Source organism: Oryctolagus cuniculus, chromosome 19 (genome assembly GCF_051225735.1).
Source record: "Oryctolagus cuniculus isolate XC-2025 breed Fujian yellow rabbit chromosome 19, ASM5122573v1, whole genome shotgun sequence".
Classification (NCBI taxonomy): Eukaryota; Metazoa; Chordata; class Mammalia; order Lagomorpha; family Leporidae; genus Oryctolagus; species Oryctolagus cuniculus.
In genome coordinates this window covers 42,859,424-42,882,162 of record NC_142885.1, presented here as the reverse complement: position 1 = coordinate 42,882,162, position 22,739 = coordinate 42,859,424, and the positions used below count along the sequence as shown (strand labels likewise).

General features: G+C 56.5%; 1 protein-coding gene across 1 annotated transcript; it reads right to left on the bottom strand.

The window, feature by feature from the left end:
- Positions 1-11,128: 11,128 nt before the first annotated feature.
- QPRT (quinolinate phosphoribosyltransferase) lies at positions 11,129-22,491 on the bottom strand. Its single transcript, XM_002721741.6, has 4 exons — positions 22,371-22,491; positions 12,230-12,765; positions 11,603-11,734; positions 11,129-11,518 (listed from the first exon to the last, which is right to left on the bottom strand). The coding sequence occupies exons 1-4, from the start codon at positions 22,381-22,383 to the stop codon at positions 11,300-11,302; spliced, it is 900 nt and encodes a 299-aa protein (XP_002721787.3). The 5' UTR covers positions 22,384-22,491; the 3' UTR covers positions 11,129-11,299.
- Between the last annotated feature and the right edge of the window lie 248 nt (positions 22,492-22,739).

Here is a 22,739-nt window from a genome sequence, read left to right as displayed (position 1 = left end):
TATTTGAGCCCCCTGTAGGCAGTATTAGCCATTTTGATCCCTTTCTTGAAACTTACAAAAAAGAAAGAAAGAAAGAAAGAAAGAAAGAAAGAAAGAAAGAAAGAAAGAAAGAAAGAAAGAAAGAAAAGAAAAGAAAAGAAAAGAAAAGAAAAGAAAAGAAAAGAAAAGAAAAGAAAAGAAAAGAAAAGAAAAGAAAAGAAAAGAAAGTGGCCGGCGCCGCGGCTCACTAGGCTAATCCTCCGCCTTGCGGCGCCGGCACACCGGGTTCTAGTCCCGGTCGGGGCACCAGATTCTGTCCCGGTTGCCCCTCTTCCAGGCCAGCTCTCTGCTGTGGCCAGGGAGTGCAGTGGAGGATGGCCCAGGTGCTTGGGCCCTGCACCCCATGGGAGACCAGGAAAAGCACCTTGTTCCTGGCTCCTGCCATCGGATCAGCGCGGTGCGCCAGCCGCAGCGCGCCAGCCGCAGCGGCCATTGGAGGGTGAACCAACGGCAAAGGAAGACCTTTCTCTCTGTCTCTCTCACTGTCCACTCTGCCTGTCAAAAAATAAAAAAAAAAAAAAAGAAAAGAAAGAAAGTTATCTATTTACTTAGGAGGCGGAGAGGAAATCTCCCATCTACTGGGTCACTCCCAGAATGCCCAGAATGGCCACCCTCTGGGGCCAAAGCCCGCGCCCAGGTGAGTGGCAGGAGCCCAGTTATGTGAGCCATAGCTGCTGCCTCCCACGATCTGCAGCAGCAGGAGCCGGGAATCGAACCCGGGCACCTGAGAGGGCACGTGAGCATCTTCAACACCAGGCCAAGGTCTCACCCTTGATTGCCTCCTTGAAACTTTCTCTTTCCTCTTCTCCTCCGAGCCCACACACACCCAGCTTCCTCCTGTCTGACCTGTGCTTCCCGGCTGCCTTCTTCCAGCTCGGGCTGACAGGCTTTGCTCTCTCTCCACCCACTCTTTCAGAGCAACCTCACCCACGCCATCTCATACCTGGCGATCCCCGCGTCTCTACCGCCTTCCAAGTCTATTAGTGCCCCCATTAAAGGAGCAGCACCACACTGTCTAACCAGGCTGGCGGCCACCCACAAGAAAGACTACATTTCCCAGAACGCCTTGCAGCTGAGCGTGACCCTGTGAATGGCTGTGGCCCCTCTTTCTCCCTCCTGCTGGTGAGAAGCCAGACCTGATGGTGAAGCATCATGGACGTGGTCGACATCCTAGGGAGAGTCGAGGTACCAGGATGAAGGCACTTGTGGTGTTGCCACACCAGCCCTGAACGGCCAACACAATAACGGCCGTATTACATGATAGAACATTTTAACATTTTATTTTGTATAAGACACTGTCACTCTGGGTTTCTGCAACATGACACCAAACCTATATTTTTAATATTTAGATTTTTTTTTCATGCACTTGAAAGAGAGAGAGAGATCTTCCATTTGCTGATTCACTCCCCAAATGCCTTCAACAGTCAGGGCTGGACCAGGTAAGTTAGGACCAGGAACTCTATATAGAGCTCCCCTACAGGTGGCAGGTGCCATCTCCTGCTGCCTCCCAGGGTACAAATTAGCAGGAAGCTGGAATCAGAATTGGAAGCAGAGCTGGGACCCAAACTCAGGTCCTCTGATGTGAGATGCAGGTGTCCCAAGTGACTTCAGTGTTGTGCCACACGCTCACCCCATGGTCATGGAATTTAAAATGAACGGATAGGGGCCAATTCTGTGGTGTAGTGGGTAAAGCCGCCGCCTGCAGTGCCGGCATCCCGTATGGGCACCCGTTGGAGTCCCAGCTGCTCCACTTCCAATCCAGCTCTCTGCTGTGGCCTGGAAAAGCAGGGGAAGATGGCCCAAGTGCTTGGGGCCTGTACCCATGTGGGAGACCTGGAAGAAGCTCCTGGCTCCTGGCTTCAGTCTGGCTCAGCCCTGTTTGGGAGAGTAAACAGTGGATGGAAGATCTCTCCCTCTCCCCACTGCTCTCTCTCCTTTCGTAACTCTGCCTTTCAAATAAATCAGTCTTTCCTAAATAAAAGGAAATGAATGACTATACCCTATCTCATCAAATGAAGCCTTAAAAATGGAGAATTTTCCAGCAAGAGGGAAGAGGAGGTGGGCGTGAGACCAGGCGCGTGAGAAGGGCTGGCCCGAGGCCGCCAGCCGTGGCAATGGAGGAAGGGGCCAGAAGCCGCGCTCCCACCACCAGGAAAACAGGAAGCTCGGGCTCGCAGCTGCATGGCACTGGCTTCTGCCAGCAACTGGGCTTCAGTGCTGTGGCACCCAGAGCAGCGATCAGCTGCAGCTTGCCGCGCTCACACTTCTCCCCGCGGAACCCTAAAACAGACATGGGTGCTGGCGTTTGTGATCTGAGCACCAGAAAATGGCTGCACCCTCCCTGGCTCCTCTGCTCATGGTTCCCCGCGCGCCCGGCTTCAGCCTCCCGCCCAGCTCCTTCTGCCTCGTCGTCACCTTTGCACACGCTGTTCCCTCCCTGGAACAGTTTTCTCCCTCCCTCCACCCTGCTCCCAGCTTTTCTTGGTTAATTCTGATGCTTCAGGGCTGAACCACACTGTCGCAAAACAGAGAAAGCGAGGCCGTCTGTGAACCGTGCACGTGGACCTTGTAATGCAGGGAGTGTTCTAGGCTGCAGGTGGCAATCAGCAGTGACCTAAGTCTGGAAGGTTGGAAAGATCCTGGGGAGCCCAGGACACGGCTGAGCCACCCTACCAGCCCTCAGTGTTCTTCTAGAACCTTCCTAGCTCCCCCTCGCCCACCAGGACGTAACCATGCCACATAGGCCCTCTCCCGTCAAGGCCGTCTCAAGAAACCGCTGACTGCAAGAGATGGGACAAAGGGGACTGGCCTAGGCCACGAGGGACTCATCCTCTGTCCTGAGCTCACTCCATGCAAAGTCGGGGCACAGAGATAGGTAGGGCTGCTTTCCTAGGTGCGTTAGCAGGGAGCTGATCAGAAGAGGAGCAGCCGGGACTCGAACCGGCGCCCACATGGGATGCCGGCACTGCAGGCGGCGGCTTTACCGGCTACCCCACAGTGCCGGGCCTGGGGCCACATTCTTTCCTCTTCTTCCGGAGGCCTCTTGCTGAGTGCCCACCTTATCAGAAAGGCTCCTGGCGGCGCTGAGACTTTATGGCTGGACAGTGGCGCCAGGAAAGTCCACAGGTGGTGTCATTTATGATCTGCAATCACACAATGTGATTGACTTAAAAACCTTGCCCCAGGCCCGCGCCGCGGCTCCCTAGACTAATCTTCCTCCTGCGGCGCTGGGTTCTAGTCCTGGTCAGGGCGCTGGATTCTGTCCCGGTTGCCCCTCTTCCAGTCCAGCTCTCTGCTGTGGCCCGGGAGGGCAGTGGAGGATGACCCAAAGTACTTGGGCCCTGCACCCATGGGAGACCAAGAGGAAGCACCTGGCTTCGGATCAGCAAAGCGCGCTGTCCGCAGCGGCCATTTTGGGGGTGAACCAACAGAAGGAAGATCTTTCTCTCTGTCTCTCTCTCTCACTGTCTAACTCTGCCTGTCAAAAATAAATAAATAAATAAACAAACAAACAAACCTTGCCCCACCCCCACCCCGCCAAAGATGGCCGGCTATGCACAGAGAAAGTAAGCAGTGAATACTGCCCCAGGACTGGCACAAATGTTAGCATGAGTTTGAAAAAGATTTTTTTAAAAATTTATTTGAAAGGCAGAATGACAAAGAAAGAGGGAGTGACAGAGACAGCGAGAGAGAGAGAGAGAGAGAGAGAGGTCTTCCGTCCCCTGGTTTACTTTCCAAATGGTCCCAATGACTGGAGCTCGGCCAGGCCAAACCTAGGATCTTGGAACTCCATCAGAGGCTCCCACATGGGCGGCAGGAGCCCAGGCACTTGGCTCTGCTGCGTTCCCAGGCGCATTAGCAGGGAGCTGGATCAAAAGTGGAGCAGCCGGGACTGGAACTGGCGCTCCGATTTGGGATGCTGGCATCACGGGCAGCAGCCTAACCTGCTGCACCACAACACCAGCCACAGAGAAGGGCATTACAACGGTTACTACAGCGTAGCCCGCACACTGAAAAAGTTAGGTAGATTCAGAGATCTAGAAGAGACCTAAGTCAAACGGCTAGAAATGAAAGTCTGCCTTTCAAATTAAAAATAAAAGAAGAAGGAAGGACTGGGGCGTGGCGGTAGGAACCGCCCCTAATGAAACCCAAACAGGAAACACTGTGGGTTTTTTTTTTTTTTTTTTTTTATGTAAAGGCAGGAGCAGGTGTTTAGACGACTGGCTAGGACACCGCTGACCCCCGTTGCGTGTCTGGGTCTGGTCAGCTCCTGGCTCTGAATTCCCCTGGGAGGCAGCAGTGACGGCCTGAGTTTCCGTCACCCGCCTGGGAGACCTGGTTTGCAGCCTCAGCTTCTGGCTCTGACGCGGGCCCAGCCCCGGCTGCTCCAAGCGTTTGGGGAGGGAAGCACGGGGTGGAGCTCTTTCTGCGTGTCTGTCTCCCTCTCCATCTCTCTGTCTCTCAAATAAAAATAAAATAAAATAAAAATAAAATAAAATAAAACCGCATCCGTGAGCAGTCGGCTAAGAACATGGGAGTAACAGGTCTGGAGAGGAGAGAAGAAGGCGCAAAAAAGACCCTTTCAGGACAGCCGACTCAGCAGTTTCCAGATCTGACTCAGGTCGGAAGCCTCGCACGGTACTGAACGCACCCGCCCTCCCTGTCCGCATTCTAATCAATCACAGCTCACTGCTTAGCTTGGGCTGATCAGAAAGTCTGTTCAACAGATGTCGACCCCAGGCCTTCCAGGAACTGGCTACAGACCGCAGGGAGGAACCTGGGACCGTCAGCCACACAGCCAGGTGTCCAGCTGTCAGTGTACACCCTGGAAGGCAGTGGCAATGACTCAGGTCCCTACCGCCACCCACGCCGGAGACCTGAACCAAGGTCCTCGCTCCCGGTTTTGGCCTGACTCAAGCTTGGCCCAGGCGCGCTCTCTCTCTCTCTCTCACTCTCTCTCTCTCTCTCCCCACCCCATTCCTCTGCCTCTCAGCCTTTCCAAATAAATTAATGCATCATTAAAAATTTTTAATAAGTGGTTGGCTCAGAGAGACGGGGGTGAGTGGAAATGTTGTACTTTCTCATTTTACATCCTGAGAAGTGAATTAATTAACAACGAAGAGGAAAGGAAGTGCTACATTAACAGTACCCAGAAATGGATGGCTGGGTCCTTGGGGTTCCTCTTTAATTATTAATCTCAGAGCATCAACGAAGTGTTGACGTAGGTCTTCTGCATCTTCTTTAAGATTTATTTTATTTATTTGAAAGACTGAATGATGGAGAAAGGGAGAGACAGAGAGAGAAATCTTCTATACATCGGTTCATTTCCCCAAAGCTTGCAACAGGAACTCCATTCGGGTCTCCCACGTGGGTGGCAGGAGCCCAGGCACTTGGGCCACCATCCCCTGCCTTCCCAGGCGCATTAGCAGGGAGCTGGATAGGAAGTGGAGCAGCCGGGACTCGAACCTGTGGTCTGATAAGGGATGCTGGTGCTGCACACGGCAGTGTAACCGCTGTGCCACAGAGACTATCTCCCTTCTAGGTTTTCCTCAAAGGATTTTTTAATCTTTTTTTAAAGATTTATTTTTTGAAAGGTTACAGAGACAGAGGGACAGAGGGAGAGGTCTTCCATCATTGGTTCACTCCCCAAATGGCTGCAATGGCCGGAGCTGGGCCGATCCAAAACCAGGAGCCAGGAGCTTCCTCCGGGTCTCCCATGAGGGTGCAGGGGCCCAAGCACTTGGGCATATTCCTCTGCTTTCCCAGGCACATTTGCAGGGAGCTGAATTGGAAGTGGAGCAGCTGGGACTCGAACCAGTGCCCATATGGGAAGCCAGCACCACAGGCAGCAGCTTAACGCACTACGCCACAGCGCCGGCCCCATCCTCAATGGATTTTGCATCCGTTGGAACTAATTAGGGTGGAATAAGAGAAAGCAGGAGTCAGCGTAGCTCTGGAAAGCACACATCTGTTTGGGTGGTTACTCTCCAGAGATATAAAAACACTCTAACTGCAATCCTGACGCTAACAAACGCACAGACTTCAGGGGATTCCCCTCCGGCTCCTCCAGAGAAAACCCAGCAGACCGGCGCAAAATCCGAGTCAGGGATTTTTTTGGCTTTTAGTGCGATTCCAGTGACGGGACTTTTGTTGCTTTCTTGTTTTGACGGAGGACCAGAAAGTATGATTGCACCCGGCTTTTCAGAAATCACTGTTGTCTAAAAATTCGGCTATGATTCCAACACTGGTGCTTGGTTTTTCCTTTGGGGATAAGCTTACGGTACCTTTTTTTTTTTTTTTTAAGATTTATTTACTTTATTTGAAAGAGTTACAGAGAGGCAGAGGCAGAGAGAGAGGGAGAGAGAGAGGGAGAGACAGAGAGAGGGAGAGAGGGAGTGAGAGATTTTATCTGCTGGTTCACTCCCCAGATGACCGCAACAGTCAGGGCTGAGCCAGGCCAAAGCCAGGAGCCAGGAGCTTTTTTGGGTCTCCCATGGGGGTGCAGGGGCCTAAGCACGTGGGCCATCCTCTGCTGCTTTCCGAGGTGCATGAGCAGGGAACTGGATCAGAAGTGGAGCAGCCGGGACTCGAACCCGTGCCCATATGGGATTCCAGCACTGCAGGTGGTAGCTTAACCTGCTACGCCACAGCACTGGTCCCAACTTGCAGCACTTTAGAAAGACTGGAGAGATAGCTCTGTGTCAGCACTCTTATACTGAGCTTTTATTGGTTTATTTTTTATTTATTTGAAAGGTCCTGTGACTTTTTAATGAGTCTTGGGCGGTGTCCCAAAGTGGTCAAGTTCCACTCAGAGTTCCTGCATTCCACGACAGGACATGCTCAGTGAACACACACGGCCCTGGCCCCCGAGGGAGGGAGGGAGGGCTCTCGGTGGGCAGGGGCAGGGGCAGGGGCTTCTCACAGGCTGCAGATCACTTTCTGGAGGGCCTGAGTGATGACAAACGTCGCTTCTGCAAAGCAAGGCTGGTGACCATAAGGGCGTGACCAGGGCCACGTGGATAGGGAGGGAAGGTTTGCGCAAGGCTGCTCCCGACCCCGGAGACACAGCCAGCGTACACAGCAGCCAGGGTAAACAGACCTAGAGGATAAGACAGCTCTGCCCAGACTGATAAGTCCCAGCAGGTGCGTTTCTCGAGTGCTTTGCAAACTTCTTTTTAAAGATATTTATTTGAGGGGCTGGTGCCGAGACTCACTTGATTAATCCTCTGCCTGTGGCGCCGGCATCCCATATGGGCACCGGATTCTGTCCCGGTTGCCCCTCTTCCAGGCCAGCTCTCTGCTGTGGCCCGGGAGGGCAGTGGAGGATGGCCCAGGTGCTTGGGCCCTGCACCCCATGGGAGACCAGGAGAAGCACCTGGCTCCTGGTTTCAAATTGGCACAGCACCAGCCATAGCAGCCATTTTGGAGGGTGAACCAACGGAAGGAAGACCTGTCTTTCTCTCTCACTAACTCTGCCTGTCAAAAAAAAAAAAAAAAAAGATATTTATTTGCTATTTGCTTGAAAGGCAGAGTTACAGAGATAGAGATAGAGATAGAGATAAAGACAGAGATAAGCTGGCGCCGCAGCTCACTAGGCTAATCATCCGCCTTGTGGCGCTGGCACACCGTGTTCTAGTCCCGTTCGGGGTACCAGATTCTGTCCCAGTTGCCCCTCTTCCAGGCCAGCTCTCTGCTGTGGCCAGGGAGTGCAGTGGAGGATGGCCCAAGTGCTTGGGCCCTGCACCCCATGGGAGACCAGGAGACGTACCTGGCTCCTGCCATTGGATCAGCGCAGTGCAGCGGCCATTGGAGGGTGAACCAACGGCAAAGGAAGACCTTTTTCTCTGTCTCTTCCTCTCACTGTTCACTCTGCCTGTCAAAAAAAAAAAAAAAAAAAAAAAAAAAGGCAGCTGAGCCTTTGCCAGCGCCACGGCTCACTTGGCTAATCCTCCACCTGCAGCGCCAGCACCCCGGGTTCTAGTCCTTGTTGGGGCACCGGGTTCTAGTCCCGGCTGCTCCTCTTCCAGTCCAGCTCTCTGCTGTGGCCCGAGAGTGCAGTGCAGGATGGCCCAAGTACTTGGGCCCCATGGGAGACCAGGAGAAGCACCTGGCTCCTGCCATCGGATCAGCGTGGTGCACCGGCGGCAGCGCACCCGCCGCAGCGGCCATTGGAGGGTGAACGAACGGCAAAGGAAGACCTTTCTCTCTGTCTCTCTCTCTCACTGTCCACTCTGCCTGTAAAAAAAAAAAAAAAAAAAAAAAAAGACAGAGATAGATATTTTCCATCCATTGGTTCACTCCCCAAATGACCCCAGTGGCCAGGGCTGGGCCAAGCAGAAACCACGAGCTTCATGCAGGTCTCCCACACGGGTGCAAGAGCTCAGGCACACGGGCCGTCCTCCGCCGCTTTCCCAGGTTATTAGCAGGGAGCAGGATCGGAAGTGGAGCAGCTGGGGCTCGAACCAGAATCCATATGGGTTGCCGGCTCTGCAGGCAGCGGCTTCACTGGCTATGCCACAGCCCCGGCCCCTGCAAACTTCTTAGGAGCAGTTGGTTCTCTGATCCATATGTGTGTCCATGGCATGACTCCACGGTGGAATTTTTGAAAGATGCAAAATGGAATTGTTTCAGATACAGTTGATTTTTGCCAAGGATGTCCTGCTATTTTTAAACCCTTTCCCATTTCATCGCCAAGACCTACTTAACCTCAAGCCCACGGACGAAAGTCACTGACTCCATCCGTCTGGGCTGACCTCCTGCCCACGCTGACCCTGGGTGCCCCAGCTCTGGGTTTTCCCAGCATCGGCTGGTGGGGAGGGCGGAGGAAGGGGTCCGAGGGTAGCATTAAGTGGGTGGGTGGGCGGCAGAGACGGTGGGCAGCCGAGTGAGTGAATAAGGAAGGTGGGTAGAGGCAGGGTGGGGGTGGAGTAAGTGGGCGAACGGTGGCGGGGGTGCAGGTGGCTCCTGAGTGAACTTGGAGCTGCCGGGGACCTTGAAGTCACTGGGAGCCCTGGGGCAGGAGGATGGGGAACTGACGAGGGGGTTAAGCAGGGACAGTGGTTGGCAAGCTTGCTTTTAACTCTTCCTAGTTCCGCTCTTGCGCAGACGTCTCCGTAGATGCTATCTTTCAGTTCCCACAGCCGCCTTGGCTACTGTCCTCCCAAATCCAGGCAGGGCGCCGGAGGCGGATGCAGGGCGGTGTGCCTGCAGTGCCCTCTGGTGGCCCCGCGGGGATTTGACATTTGGTTTTCTGCACCTGTGTTGACTTAATTTCTCATTGTCTGTTCTTTCCCAGCCCAAACCCACATCCGCCCTAGAATAGAAACTCCAAGCAGACAGGGATGTCCGTCTGTTTCCTCAGTGTTGTAGATCCAGTTTCTAGAATCACGCCTGGTACGTGGTAGGTGTTCAATGACTATTAATTGGATGAGCCAAGGGTAATGGATTTCACACGCTGCTCCATTACTATTTTTAAGATTATTTATTTATTTATTTGAAAGGCAGAGAGACACAGAGAGAGGTCTTCCATGCACTAGCTCGCTGTCTAAATGCCCACAACAGCTGGTGCTGGACGGCACAGAAGCCAGGAGCCCAGCACCTCACCCGGGTCTCCCAGGTGAGTCTGGGAGGGACTCAAGTACCTGGGCATCTGGCTTCCCGGGGGTGGGGTGGGGGCGTTAGGAGGGAGGTGTACTGGAAGTGAAGTAGTCAGCACTCAGGCTAGACACGGATGCGGGCGCCCCAGCACCTGCTCTCGTTTGCGGCTGCGTTAAGTTGCAGGTCCCAGGTCCCAGCCTCTCGAGCATTAACTGAGGGAGAGGGACCTACGGGTGCCAGGCCAGGACGCAGTCCCTGCGGGGCGGCTTCCTCTCCCCCCACCCCCAGCCGGCGTCGGTGGTGCCTGGCCGGCTGCCAGCAACACGTGGTGGTCACACTGCAAACCCGTCTGACGGGCACATTTGCAGGGTGGACTTTACACTGAGCCTGGGGCTGCCTGGAGAAACGATCCACCTTGTCCCATGCTGGCCAGGCAAGGAGGAAGCGTGCACAACTTATGGGAGAAAGCCAGGGGAGGTGAGAGTCCCCAGGGACCCACACTCGGCCCTTCTGCTGCCTCGAACCCGCGGGGCTCCTCTGCACGCCCTGCCGCCACAGGAGCTGCGTCCGCGCCTGCGCCCCTCTCGCTTCCCATCGCCATGACCCACCACCGCCGAGGCGGGGTCAGCAGCCTCCTCCTGGCCCCCCAGCCCCACCCCGCGTCCGCGCGGAGCCCCTGCACCGCACTTTCCCGCAGCGGATCCCGGCTGAGCCGTGGACATACGGGCTTCGCTTTCCAGCCGGACTCGGGCTGCTCCTGGCAACAGAGTCCAAGCCTCAGCCTCGCCGCGCTGGGGTATGGAGCCGCGCCACCGCCTCCCCAGTCCCCGCCTCAAAGCTGACAGCACACCGTCCAAGCCATTTCCTCGGGGCCTCTGCCCGCGCGGCTGCGTCTGTAGCTCCACCGCCCCCCACCCGCCACCGGCAAGGAGGGCGTGGCTGCCCCCGCCCCCACCCCGCATTGGAACCCCCTCCTCTGCGCTCCAGCCAACCGGGAGGTTCCTGGAGCCGGGGAGAGGAGCTGAGCCAGGTCTGGGTCGAGGGTGTGCTTAAAACTTAGCCTGAGGCTGGCGCTGTGGCATGGCAGATGAAGCTGCAGCCTGCGGTGCCTTACGGACGCCGGTTCGAGTCCCAGCTGCTCCACTTCCCATCCAGCTCTCTGCTGTGGCCTGGGAAAGCAGTGGAGGATGGCCCAAGTCCTTGGGCCCCTGAGCCTGCATGGGAGACCAGGAAGAAGCCCTGGCTCCTGGCTTCAGATTGGCGCAACTCCGGCCGTTGCGGCCAATTGGAGAGTAAACCATCGGATGGAAGACCTCTCTCTCTCTGCCTCTCTGTAGCTCAGCCTTTCAAATAAATGAATAAATCATAAACAAACAAAAGGACACCAGACTTCAGAGATAGTAGCAGATAAAAGCAAATGCTCACCCCAGAACATGGCCCGTGGAACTGACCGGCCGCTCATTGTGTGTTAATATTCACCCAGAAAGACCCAAAGGGTTGAGCATTTATTAGACCCATTTTACAGATGGGGAAACTGAGTGGAGCAGCGATGCAGTCAGCCCTGCCAGGTCACAGGAGCAGTAGGTGGCAGAGGGGAGTGGAGCCCAGGCTGGCCAGTGCTGTGTCCTGTCAGCCCCTGGACCCAAACATCACCTCCTCGGCTCTAGGAGCGGCGGGCGTGGGGCACTGGCGTGGTCCCTTCAGCAAACAGCTTGAGGGAGAAGTCGAGGGCGGGGGCGGCCTGGGTCAGCATCCCCAGGGAGATGACATCCACGTGGGGCCCGCAGAACTGGGGCAGGTTGCCCAGCGTGACGCCGCCGCTGGCTTCCACCACCAGGCTGGGGAACTGGGCCTTCAGCGCCGCGGCCGTGGGGTGCAGCTCCTGCAGGACACAGCGGGGCGCAGGTGAGAGCCCACCCGGCCCCTTTCCCTCCCCCGTCCCGCCCGGTCCCCGCCCCAGCCTCACCTCCGGCTGGAAGTTGTCCAGCAGGACCAGGTCGGCCCCCGCCCGGGCGGCGCGCACGGCCTCCTGCAGGCTGCTACACTCCACCTCCACCTTCAGCGCGAAGTCGGCCGCCCGCCGCGCCCCCCGCACTGCCTGCGAGCGCACCAGGGCCAGCGTGAGGCCGGTGCGGGGACCCCCAGCGCCCCCCCCCCCAACCCCGGCACAGGGCGCGCCGAGGCGGGGGCGGGGGCAGAGGCACAAGGGGGCTGGGGCTGGCATTTGGAAGGCCCTGAGTCATGAACTTGGCACCGGTGCGGAAACTGGACATTGGGGTGAACCACGTGCAAGGGATCCCGCTGGGGGATCCAGGCGCGGCCAACTGCCAGCAGGATCTAGCATCCGGATCTGACTTCAGTTTGACTCAGATCCTGAAGAAGGGGCCGTGGGGGACATTTAATAGACAGGGAAGTGGGCCCGGAGAGAGGGACCCGGGACGGGGCCCCCTCAAGGCGCTTTCGGATGCGATTCTGAGGTCACGAAGGGCTCTATTTTACCGATGGAACAGCTGAGGCCCGAGGAATCCTCCAGCCCTTTGCTATCCCGGGCAGGGGGAAGGGCCGGCCAGGGCGGGGCTCCGCGCGCACGCACCTGCTCCACGTCCCCAGCCGCCACGACGTGGTTGTCTTTGACCATCACCAGCCCTCCCAGGTCGTAGCGGTGGGGGGCCGCCCCGCCCACCAGCAGCCCATACTTCTCCACCAGCCGGAAGCCTGGTGTCGTCTTCCTCGTGCCGGCTACGTGCCCCGTCCAGCCAGTGCCCCTGGCCACGCGCACAGCCTCGGCGGCGGCGCTGGCGATCCCGCTGCAGCGGGCCAGCGTGTTGAGGGCCACGCGTTCTCCCAGCAGCAGGCGGTGGGCGGGGCCCCGGACCTCGGCCACCTTGGTCACAGGCACCAGCTTGGATCCCTCGGGGAGGAGCCAGGAGACCTGGCAGCCGAGCTGGGCAAAGATGGCGTCGAAGAAAGGCCGTCCAGCCAGTACGCCGGGGGACTTGGCCCACAGCGCCGCCTGCGAGGGGGCTGCGCCGGTCACCAGGGCTGTGACGTGGAGGCCGGGGCAGTCCTCCTGCAGCCAGCTGCTGGCCAGCGCTGCCAGTGTGGGAGGGGGCAGCAGCAGTGCCAGGCCTGCGAACCAAGAAAAGACAGAACAGCTGCAGGCTCGGGGGACAACCCAATCATTTAACTGACCACAGCCCAGGGCCAGGAGAAGATTGGGGGTCCCTGGGAGGGGGCAGGGCGGAGGGCGGCTCTGTGCGCTGGGCAGGGTTTGCCCCACAGAACAATTGTGAAGACAGCACCGCGGGGCAGGTGTGAGGCCAGCAGTGCGGTCCCCTCCTGGGCCGCCCAAATCCCCGATCTGAGCGCTGGATTTGAGTTCTGGCTGCGCTTTTTCCCACCCAGCTTCCCGCTAATGAACACTAGGGGGCAGCAGGTGTACCCAGCTCAAGAACTGGGGGCCCTGCCAACTACATGGGAGACCTGGATGGAGTCGTTCCTGGCTTCAGCCTACACAGCCTAGGCATTTGGAGAGTGAACCAGTGGATAGATGGATCCCTCTCTCCCTCCCTCTCTCTTCCCCCCTCTCAAATAAAAATGAAAATAAATAAATAATTTTTTAAAAAAATACAGGATACCTAGTTATTTTTAAATGTCCTATAAAGGCCGGTGCCGCGGCTCAATAGGCTAATCCTCCACCTAGAGGCCCCGGCACACTGGGTTCTAGTCCCGGTCAGGGCACCGGATTCTTTCCCGGTTTTCCCTCTTCCAGGCCAGCTCTCTGCTGTGGCCCGGGAAGGCAGTGGAGGATGGCCCAAGTGCTTGGGCCCTGCACCCCATGGGAGACCAGGAGAAGCACCTGGCTCCTGGCTTCGGATCAGCGCGGTGCGCCGGCCGCAGCACACCGGCCATGGCGGCCATTGCAGGGTGAACCAATGGCAAAAAGGAAGACCTTTCTCTCTGTCTCTCTCTCTCACTGTCCACTCTGCCTGTCAAACAAAAAAAAAGTCCTATAAATATCAAATCCTTTTCTATTAAACAAGACACCTGCTCCCTCCCTTTCATACCTTTGTTTTTTAAAAATACTGATTTATGTGAGAAGCAGAGTTACAGAGAGAGAGGGGGGAGAGACAGAAAGAAAGGTCTTCCTTCTGCTGCCTCCTGGGGCGCACACGAGCAGGAAGCTGGAGCAGAAGCAGAGCCAAGGCCTGAGGCCAGGCACTCTGATGGGATGCAGGTGTCCCAAGCTTTTTTTTTTTTTTTTTTTTTTTTTTTTTTTTTTTGACAGGCAGAGTTAGACAATGAGAGAGAGACAGAGAGAAAGGTCTTCCTTTTTCAGTTGGTTCACCCCCCAAATGGCCACTACAGCCGGCGCATTGCGGCCAGTGCGCTGTGCCAATCCAAAGCCAGGAGCCAGGTGCTTCTCCTGGTCTCCCATGGGGTGCAGGGCCCAAGCACTTGGGCCATCCTCCACTGCACTCCCGGGCCACAGCAGAGAGCTGGACTGGAAGAGGAGCAACCGGCACAGAATCCGGCGCCCTGACCGGGACTAGAACCCGGTGTTCTGGTGCTGCAGGCGGAGGATTAGCCTAGTGAGCCGCGGCGCTGGCTGGTGTCCCAAGCCTTGGCACCGAGCCTGATGCCCACCCCGGGATGCATTGCTCACCAGGGGAGGCCCCAGGGAAACAGGAGCTTGGTCTGTTCCACCCTGGGGATGCCTTCTCTACAGCACCAAGGAACTTCCGGCTGGACCAAGGACCAGAGAGGGAATGAGGGCACACGGCAACCTGGCGGCAGTCAGCCCAGCGGGCCGGGGCGTCTCTCCCTTGGAGATCTCTCCCAGGCCTAAGGTCCGGAGCCGTCATCTCTACCGAAGGCAGCGGGCAGGGGACCCAGACGCGGTGCAACATCGCCATCTGTTGGCCACGAGGAGACCTGCGGCCTGATGGCTGCAGCTCTGCCTCTCAGAATTCTCTCTGAACCAGCCTATAGAAGATTCTCTCTCTCTCTCTCTCTCTCTCTCTCTCTCTCTCTCTCTCACTTTCAGATCAATTAAAAAAACACACACTATTAAAATATACTGTGCAATTTTCACAAACTTTTCTCCCTCATACTAGTCCATTTTTTTTTGTTTGTTTCTATAAGACAATTCCTAAGGCAGGCCACTTTGCAAAGAAAAGAGATTTATTTAGCTCATAGTTTTGGAGACTGGAAGTCCAAATATCCCAGTGCTGGCTCGGTGAGCACCTGCCACCTGCTGCCTCATGGCAGAAGCATGTGTGTCTCTCTGTCTCTGGTCTCTGTCCCTCTTTTTTCTTTTACTTATTTGAAAGTCAATGTGACAGAGAGAGAGAGAGAGAGAGAGAGAGAGAGAGAGAGAGTTCCCAAACCATTTTCCCCTTACAAGTTGGCTTTCCGCAGGTATTTTAACTACAGGGACAAAAAGCTGACCAACAGTGAGGATGACGATGGCGTAGCAGTGCTGAGGCCACTCAGGGATGAGGGAAACTCAGTGATGAAGACAGAGGTCATGGCTGTCAACAAGAGGGGCGGCGCCAGGAGTGCGCATCCCGGAAGCAGAAGGTTCCGGAAGTCGGTGTGGGCAGAAGCAACGTGGAAGCAAGTTGGGAATGGGTCTTTGGACTCAGCAACGAGGGTGTGGTGGGGTGGGGGTGGGCTGTGCCTGAGTGGCTTTGGTGGTGGGTGGAGGGGGCAGAAGCCACAAGGTCACATCAAAAAGACTGGGGGTGGTGGGTGCTCACAGGGTCACCTGGGGACCTTGCCAACTGTGAGACCAACGGATCAAATCTCCGGGGGGTGGGGGCCACTTCCCAGGCATCCCATCCCCCACCCCACCCTGGACTCAGAGAACTGGCATTCAGGGGCCAGCATTGTGGTGCAGGTCAAACCCACATGGGCACTGGTTTGAGTCCCGGCTGCTCCACTTCTGATCCAGCTCTCTGCTGTGGCCTGGGAAAGCAGTGGAAGATGGCCCAAGTCCTTGGGCCCCTGCACCCATGTGGGAGACCTGGAAGAAGCTCCTGGCTCCTGGCTTCAGATCAGCGCAGCTCCAGCTCTTGCAGCCAACTGAGGAGTGAACCAGTGGATGGAAGACCTCTCTCTCTCTCTCTCTCTCTCTCTCTCTCTCTCTGCCTCTCCCTCTCTGTGTAACTCTGACTTTCAAATAAATAAATAAATCTTTTTAAAAAAGAAAAAGAAACCAAGTTAACTATTCAGTGATAGATGATCTTTAATGGGTTAATATAAAAAATTTAAAAAGATAGAAAAACCAGACATTGCGCCTGCACGGGGCAAGGCACGGAGGGAGGCTCCACGCATGTGCATGGAATGGCTAGACCCAGTCCAGGTGATTGGTGCAGCGTTGAAGTTGCTGCTCTTGCCACGCCCACACAGAGGGCCCGAAATTGAGTCCTGGCTCCTCCTCCGCATCCCACCCAGCTCCCTGCTAACGCGCACCCTAGGAGGCAGCGCCCGATGGCTGGAGTCCCTGGGCCCCTGCCACTCACGTGGGGGTCCAGGATGGAGTTCCAGGCTCCTGGCTGTGGCCTGACCCAGCCCTGGCTGTGTGAGCATCTGGGGAGTGACCCGGTGGATGGATGACCTCTCTCCCTCTCCCCTCCGCCCACCCCCGCCTTTCAAAGAAAATGAAAATAAAACTAAAAAACCTGGGATGAACAGAATTCTGTGCTTGCTATAGGAGGCTGATTAAGGGATTCTGCAGCTCAAACCAAGTGCTAATTTCCAACGGACAGGAAAAACAATTTACTTAAGCAGATGGATGTTACAAATCTTAAAAAAATACGTATTGATTTTCTTCTACTTAAACGGCAAAGCAACACAGAGACAGAGAAATCTTCCGGGTTCTAATTTATTCCCCAAATACCTGCAACAGCCAGGGTTGGGTCTGGCTAAAACCGGGAGCCAGGAACCCCATCCAGGGCTCTCCCGGAAACGGGGCCCAGGCTCTTCAGCCACCACCTGCTGCCCCCCAGCTGCGTTAGCGGGGAGCTGGATCAGAAGCGGAGCCGCTGAGACCCCAGTCGGCACTCTGACATGGGACACCGGCGTGCCACGTGGTAGCTGAAGCCCTTGTGCCACAAAGCCCATCTCGGAGGTTAGCAATTTTCAAGGCTTTGACCTTAGGCATTTTTTCTTTAGACAATGCTGCCTGCCACCCCTCCGTCTAGGATGGAACTAGATAGATAGATAGATAGATAGATGATTGATAGATAGATGATAGATAGATAGAGAATCAGAAACCCCTGGGTTGGAATCCGGACTCTGCTACCTGGGCACAGGTGGCCTCAGGCAATTTTAGGAGGAAGTCACAGAGCTGCTGCCTGGACCGGGCAGGAAGTGGCCGAGCCTCGGCCTGGCCAGGTCCCTTCTCCCACCTGTTCTCTGGTCGATGCCTTCAGTCACCAGCAGGTGGAGACAGAGACTGGTCGGCGCCCCAGCCTCTGCTCCCTGTCTCTTCCTGTCCCCCTTCTCTCCCAGAGGGTCGGATGTGATGCCCCCATCACAAGTGCTGAAACCACCCACGACTTCCAGAGCGGAGAGATGGCCTTTCGTTACGCTGTGCGGGTCACTCGCGACAGAGCCCGGCTCCTCAGACAACGGCGCACGTGGGCAGGGGAGGGGACAGGTGCAGGCGATGGGGCCCAGGGAGAAGGCAGAGCGGGGATGGGGCGGGGCAGGGCTGGCGTGGATGAGAGGGAGCAGTTAGGGTTCTGCTGTTGCAGGCAAGGGGAAATCACTACAGGAACAGGATTTGGATCAGAAATGAACGCAGTGGTTAAGCAGCTTGGGGTGTCCGGCGTTGTGGCGCAGCGGGTTAAGCCACCGCCTGTGACATCGGCATCCCATTCAAGTCTCGGCTGCTCCACTTCCGATCCTGCTCCCTGCCGGTGCGCCTGGGTAAAGCAGCGGACGATGGCCCAAGTCTTTGGGTCCCTGCACCCACGTGGGAGACCTGCGTGAAATTCCTGGCTCCTGGCATTTGCTTGAGACCATTGTGGGAGTGAATCCGTGGAAGGAAGATCCCCCTCCCCAACCACATACCCCCCTCTCTCTGCCTTTCAAGTAAATAAAATATATCTTACAGGGGGGGGGGGTGCGGCATCCTGGCACAGTAGGCTAATCCTCCACCTGCAATGCTGGCATCCCATATGGGCGCCGGTTTGAGTCCCGGCTGCTCCACTTCTGATCCAGCTCTCTGCTGTGGCCTGGGAAAGCAGTGGAAGATGGTCCAAGCCCTTGGGCCCCTGCACCCATGTGGGAGACCCGGAAGAAGCTCCTGGCTCCTGGTTTCAGATCGGCACAGCTCCGGCTATTGCGGCCAACTGGGACCATCGGACAGAAGACCTTTCTCTCTGTCTCTCCCTCTCACTGTCTGTAACTCCACCTCTCAAATAAATAAATAAAATCTTAAAAAAAAAAAAAAAAAGGCAGCAGCAGCTTCTTGGGACGCCCTCATCCCATATCAGTGCCTGGGTTCAAGTCCTGTCTCTGCTCCCAACTCCAGCTTCCTGCAAAAGTGCACCTTTGGAGGCGGCAGTGAAAACTCAAATATTGGGGTCCCTGCCACCCATGTGACAGACCTGAATTGAGTTCCTGGCTCCTGGCTTTGCAGGCATTTGGGAAGTGAACCAGCACATAGGAGCTCTCTGTGTCTCTCTGTGTGTCTCTCTGCTTTTCAAATACACAAATTAATAAATACATACATTTTTAAAGACACAGCACCGATCCCAATGTTATTTCTTTAACAATGGAATTCAGGGGCTAGCACTGTGACTTGGCAGGTAAAGCCACCACCTGCAGTGTCAGCAAACCATATGGGTGCTGGTTCAAGTCCTGGTTGCTCCACTTGCAATCCAGCTCCCTGCTAATGGCTTGGGAAAATCAAGAGAAGGTGTGGCCCAAGGACCCCTGCACCCATGTGGGAGACCTGGAAGAAGCTCCTGGCTCCTGGATTTGGCCTGGCTCAGCCCTGACTATTGGGAAGTAAACCAGCAGATGGAAGATCCGCCTTTCTCTGTCTCCTCTCTCTCTGTCTCTGCCCCTCTGTAACTCTGCCTTTCAAATAAAAATAAATAAATCTTTTTAAAAATGAAATCTGAAGTTTAAACATTTATACTGTATCTATGGTTCTTTTTATTTCCTGTTTTACTGACATGGGATACTTGTGCATATTATGGGGTGCAGTGTTCTGTACGTGCATGCAATGTGTAATGATATAATCGGGGTAATTCGCATCTCCAGCTCCTCAAACACGAGTCACTTCTACGGGACAGGAAACCCAGAGCCTCCTTCTCTAGTTATTCTGAACTCTGTCACCCAAGCGCTGGACCCATTGTCACCTGCTGCCTCCCAGGGCGATGGTAGCAGGCAGCTGGAATCAAAGCCAGAGACTCCAACGTGAGATGGGCCATCTTAAGTGGTGTCTCAACCAGCAGGCTGAATGCCAGCCCCTTAGGGTTCTGGAAAAATGCAAGGTGGGAGGCCATGGTGACCGCTTGGGCAGGGTGAATGGGATGGGGCGTCCTCCCCCAGGGTCATGAGGAAGGGGCTCTGTTCCTGGGTGCTGGGACCACCCCTGCCGCCTTCACCCCCGGGGCCCGCTGCCTTTGCCCTCCCCTCCTGGCCCCGCTTCTGTCCCGACTCCGGACCAGGCCCTGTGTTCGCGCCCCCGGCTCTGCCCTGCCCGGAGACTGTCTGCCTCCCCTGGCCGTGATCATGGTGCCGACCTTTCCTGCTGGGCCCCCAGTTAAGCATCACATGTCACCACATGTGCAGTGACAGCGACACGAGGGGGGTGTGTGTCTCCGAACAGGTGCACAGAGCAAGGAGGTTGTGGACCCAGAAAGGGAAGAGAAGGGTGATGTCATGGACCTGGCAATTGTTTGGGATCCTGGGATGAGATAGAGTGGGTGGGGGAGGGGGGAGAGAGAGAGAGAGAGAGAGAGAGAGAGAGAGACCCCTGTGGTTTCCAGCCTGGGCAAGGAGGGCAGGACCTGAGACATCAGGGGAAGAGCAGGTGGTGGGGATGGCATGGGTGGGACGTGTCAGGGAGATGTCCAGGGGGAGGTGGACACTCGGGGGGTTTCCCCAGGAACTGGGGAGCTGTGGAGGGATAGGAGACGGGGGGACAGAGAAGAGGAGCCGCTGGCATCACCGGTACCACCACCACTGAGCGGCTTCCGTGAGCCGCTCCGGCCTCACCACAGTCCCAGCCTTGCACTTGTTTTACCAACAAGGAAACTGAGGCACGGTGAGACCGAGCTTCTCGCCTGAGTCCCGTGGCCAGCAGGCGGCAGCGGCGGCCTGACCCAGACATCTGAGGTCGTCTCGAAGGAAAACCGCAGAGGCCGGCATGATGGCGAGAGAGGCAGAGAGCGAGCCAGCTCCCATGCACTGGCTCAGCCCTCCGATGCCTGCACCGTCAGGACTGGGGTCAGCTCTCCCACACTGAGTGCCAGGAACTCACATAGCTCAGCCATCACGGCTGCCCTGCGGGATCTGCAGGGACAGGAAGCTGGAGCCAGGGACTGAAACCAGAGATTTTTGTAAGGGACATGGGCTGGGCTAAATACCTGCCTCCATCCTTGCCTCTTTTCTAGAACGGTTTATTTATTTATTTGAGAGAGAGAGAGAGGGAGATTGATTTCCTATCTCCTGGTTCACTCCCCAAATGGCTGCAACAGCCAGGGCTGGGCCAGGCTGAAGCCAGGAGCCAGGAGCTCTGAGCCTCCCAGGTGAGTGGCAGGCACCCAAGCCCATGGGACATCATCGCGGACGCCCAGGCGCATGCGCATGCGCAGAGACCCGGGTCGGAGCAGAAGAGTGGAGACTGGAACTGTCCTCAGATGTGGGGCGCGGGTGCTCCAAACGCAGCTTGGCGCACGGCGCCACAGCAGCTGCTCTCCTCCCTCGACTCTTGAAATAGTTCATTTACTCCTCTTTTATTTTAAAAGTTTTATTTATTTATTTAAGGCAGTATTACAGAGAGAGGTAGAGACACAGAGAGAGGTCTTCCACCCACTGGTTCACTCCCCAGATGGCTGCAACAGCTGGAGCTGGGCCAATCGGAAGCCAGGAGCCAGGAGCTTCTTCCAGATCTCCCACATGGGTGTAGGGCCCAAGGACTTGGGCCATCCTCCACTGCTTTCTCAGGCCACAGCAGGGAGCTGGATGGGAAGAGGAGCAGCCAGCACACGAACTAGCTCCCATAGGGGATGCCGGCGCTGCAGGAGGAGGCTTAGCCCACTACGCCACAGCGCTGGACCCTTCCGTTTGCTCTTAAAAGAATCTGGGAAGTGGACGTTTAGCCTAATGGTTAGGACACCTGCATCCCGGAGTGCCTGGGTTCAATTCCTGGTTCTGACTCTTGGTTCCAGCTTTCTGCTAATGCAGGCAAGGAGGCAGTGGCGGTGGCTGAAGTAGCTGGGTCCCTGCCACACACATGGAGACCTGGGTTGAGTTCCAGGACTCTGGTTCCAGCGGCAGCCCGGCCCAGGCCACTGCAGCCATTTGGGGAGTGACCAGAGGACGGAAGACCTCTTTCTCTCTCTTTCTCTCTCTCTCTCTCTCTCTCTCTCTCTCTCTCTCTGTAACTCTGCCTTTCAAGTAAGTAAATAAATCTTTAAAATAGGGGTGGGAGATGGCGCTGTGGCTTAGGTTAAGCTCTCTGCAGCTGGCATCCCCTATGGGCGCTGGTTCAAATCCCGGCTACTCCACTTCCGATCCAGCTCCCTGCTGATGCGCCCGGACTTGAACTGGTGAGTGGAAGATCTGTGTCTCTGCCTCTCAAATAAACAACAACAACAACAATAATAATCCTGCTCTGCTGAAAATTATGCTCTCACACCACGCACAATTTCACATTCAAAGTTGGGGGCTCATGAACTCCTCCAAAGCACATCCGGGACTCTTCACTAAAGACCCCAGGCCCTCCAGGAATCCGCTCAGAACCCCCCGCCCCCCACCCCGCTAAGGCATTCGCCTGCTCCATTCAGAGCAGCAGTGGGGAGGCAGACCCAGGCCAGAGTTCTTTCCAAATACAAAGGCACCACGCAGACTGGAAGGTGCCGGGGTGTGAACCGGCATGGGACCCCCCCACACACACCAGAGCACGGGGTCCATGGCGGCGCCACCAGAGGAGCCCAAACAGGGAGTGGAGGGAGGAGGCTGGCGAGAGAAGGTGGAAACTCAGGGGCTTGGCAGTGGACCGACGCAAGAAAACGAGGCTCTGAGCCGGCAGGGAGCTGTCCAAGTCCCGCGGAGGGAGCCTGGTCCCTGTCCTTGCTTGCAGCCTCCCGTCCAGGCCCGGGAGTCCCGGGACGCCAGCTCCGCCCCCACTCGGCCACCGAAGGCACGGGAACTTTGCCTCTCTCATCCTCTGCACTGCCGGCGAGGGACAAAGTCCAGAGTGGCCCCTGTGTCCAGCGTGGCAGTCCCCAGCCCCCCAGCCCCTGGGCCGCGCAAGTCCTCTCCTGGGGCACAAGCCCCTCTCCTCCCCAGAGTTCTCCAGGGTCCCTCTTCTCCCGGTGGAGGAGAGGGGAGGGTCACGAGGCCTGGGGGCGGGGGGGGGGTTCCGGGGAGCAGATGCGGAGCCCAGGAGACAGGGGGTCTTGTGGCGCAGGGGGAAGGGGCTGGGGAAGAGACAGGCAGGACGGGGGATGGGCACGCAGGGGAGCAGGTAGGTATCCCTTTACCTTCTGCGTCCATGGCGACTCGGGCCGCGGGCTGGTGTGTCCGCCGCTGGGATCCACTGTCCCCAGGTCACAGGCTGAGGGTGGGGCTGTCAGAGGAAGGGGCTGGCCCAGCCTGCGGGATCAGCCCTCCCAGGTCCCCTGGACCTCCCTCCTGTCCTCCCTCTGGACCCTGGGGCCCTCCCTGCCTCCCCCGACTCCTGGCCCGGCCAGGCTGTGAATGTACAAACGGGTTCCCCTGTGGTTGGGAAAACCGTGGGCCTGGGGCTCCTTGATCTCACACTTTTTTTTTAAGATTTTTTTTTTTTTTTTTTTTTTTTGGAAAGGAAGAGTTGGGGCAGGGGGAGATCCATCTGTTAATTTATTCCCCAA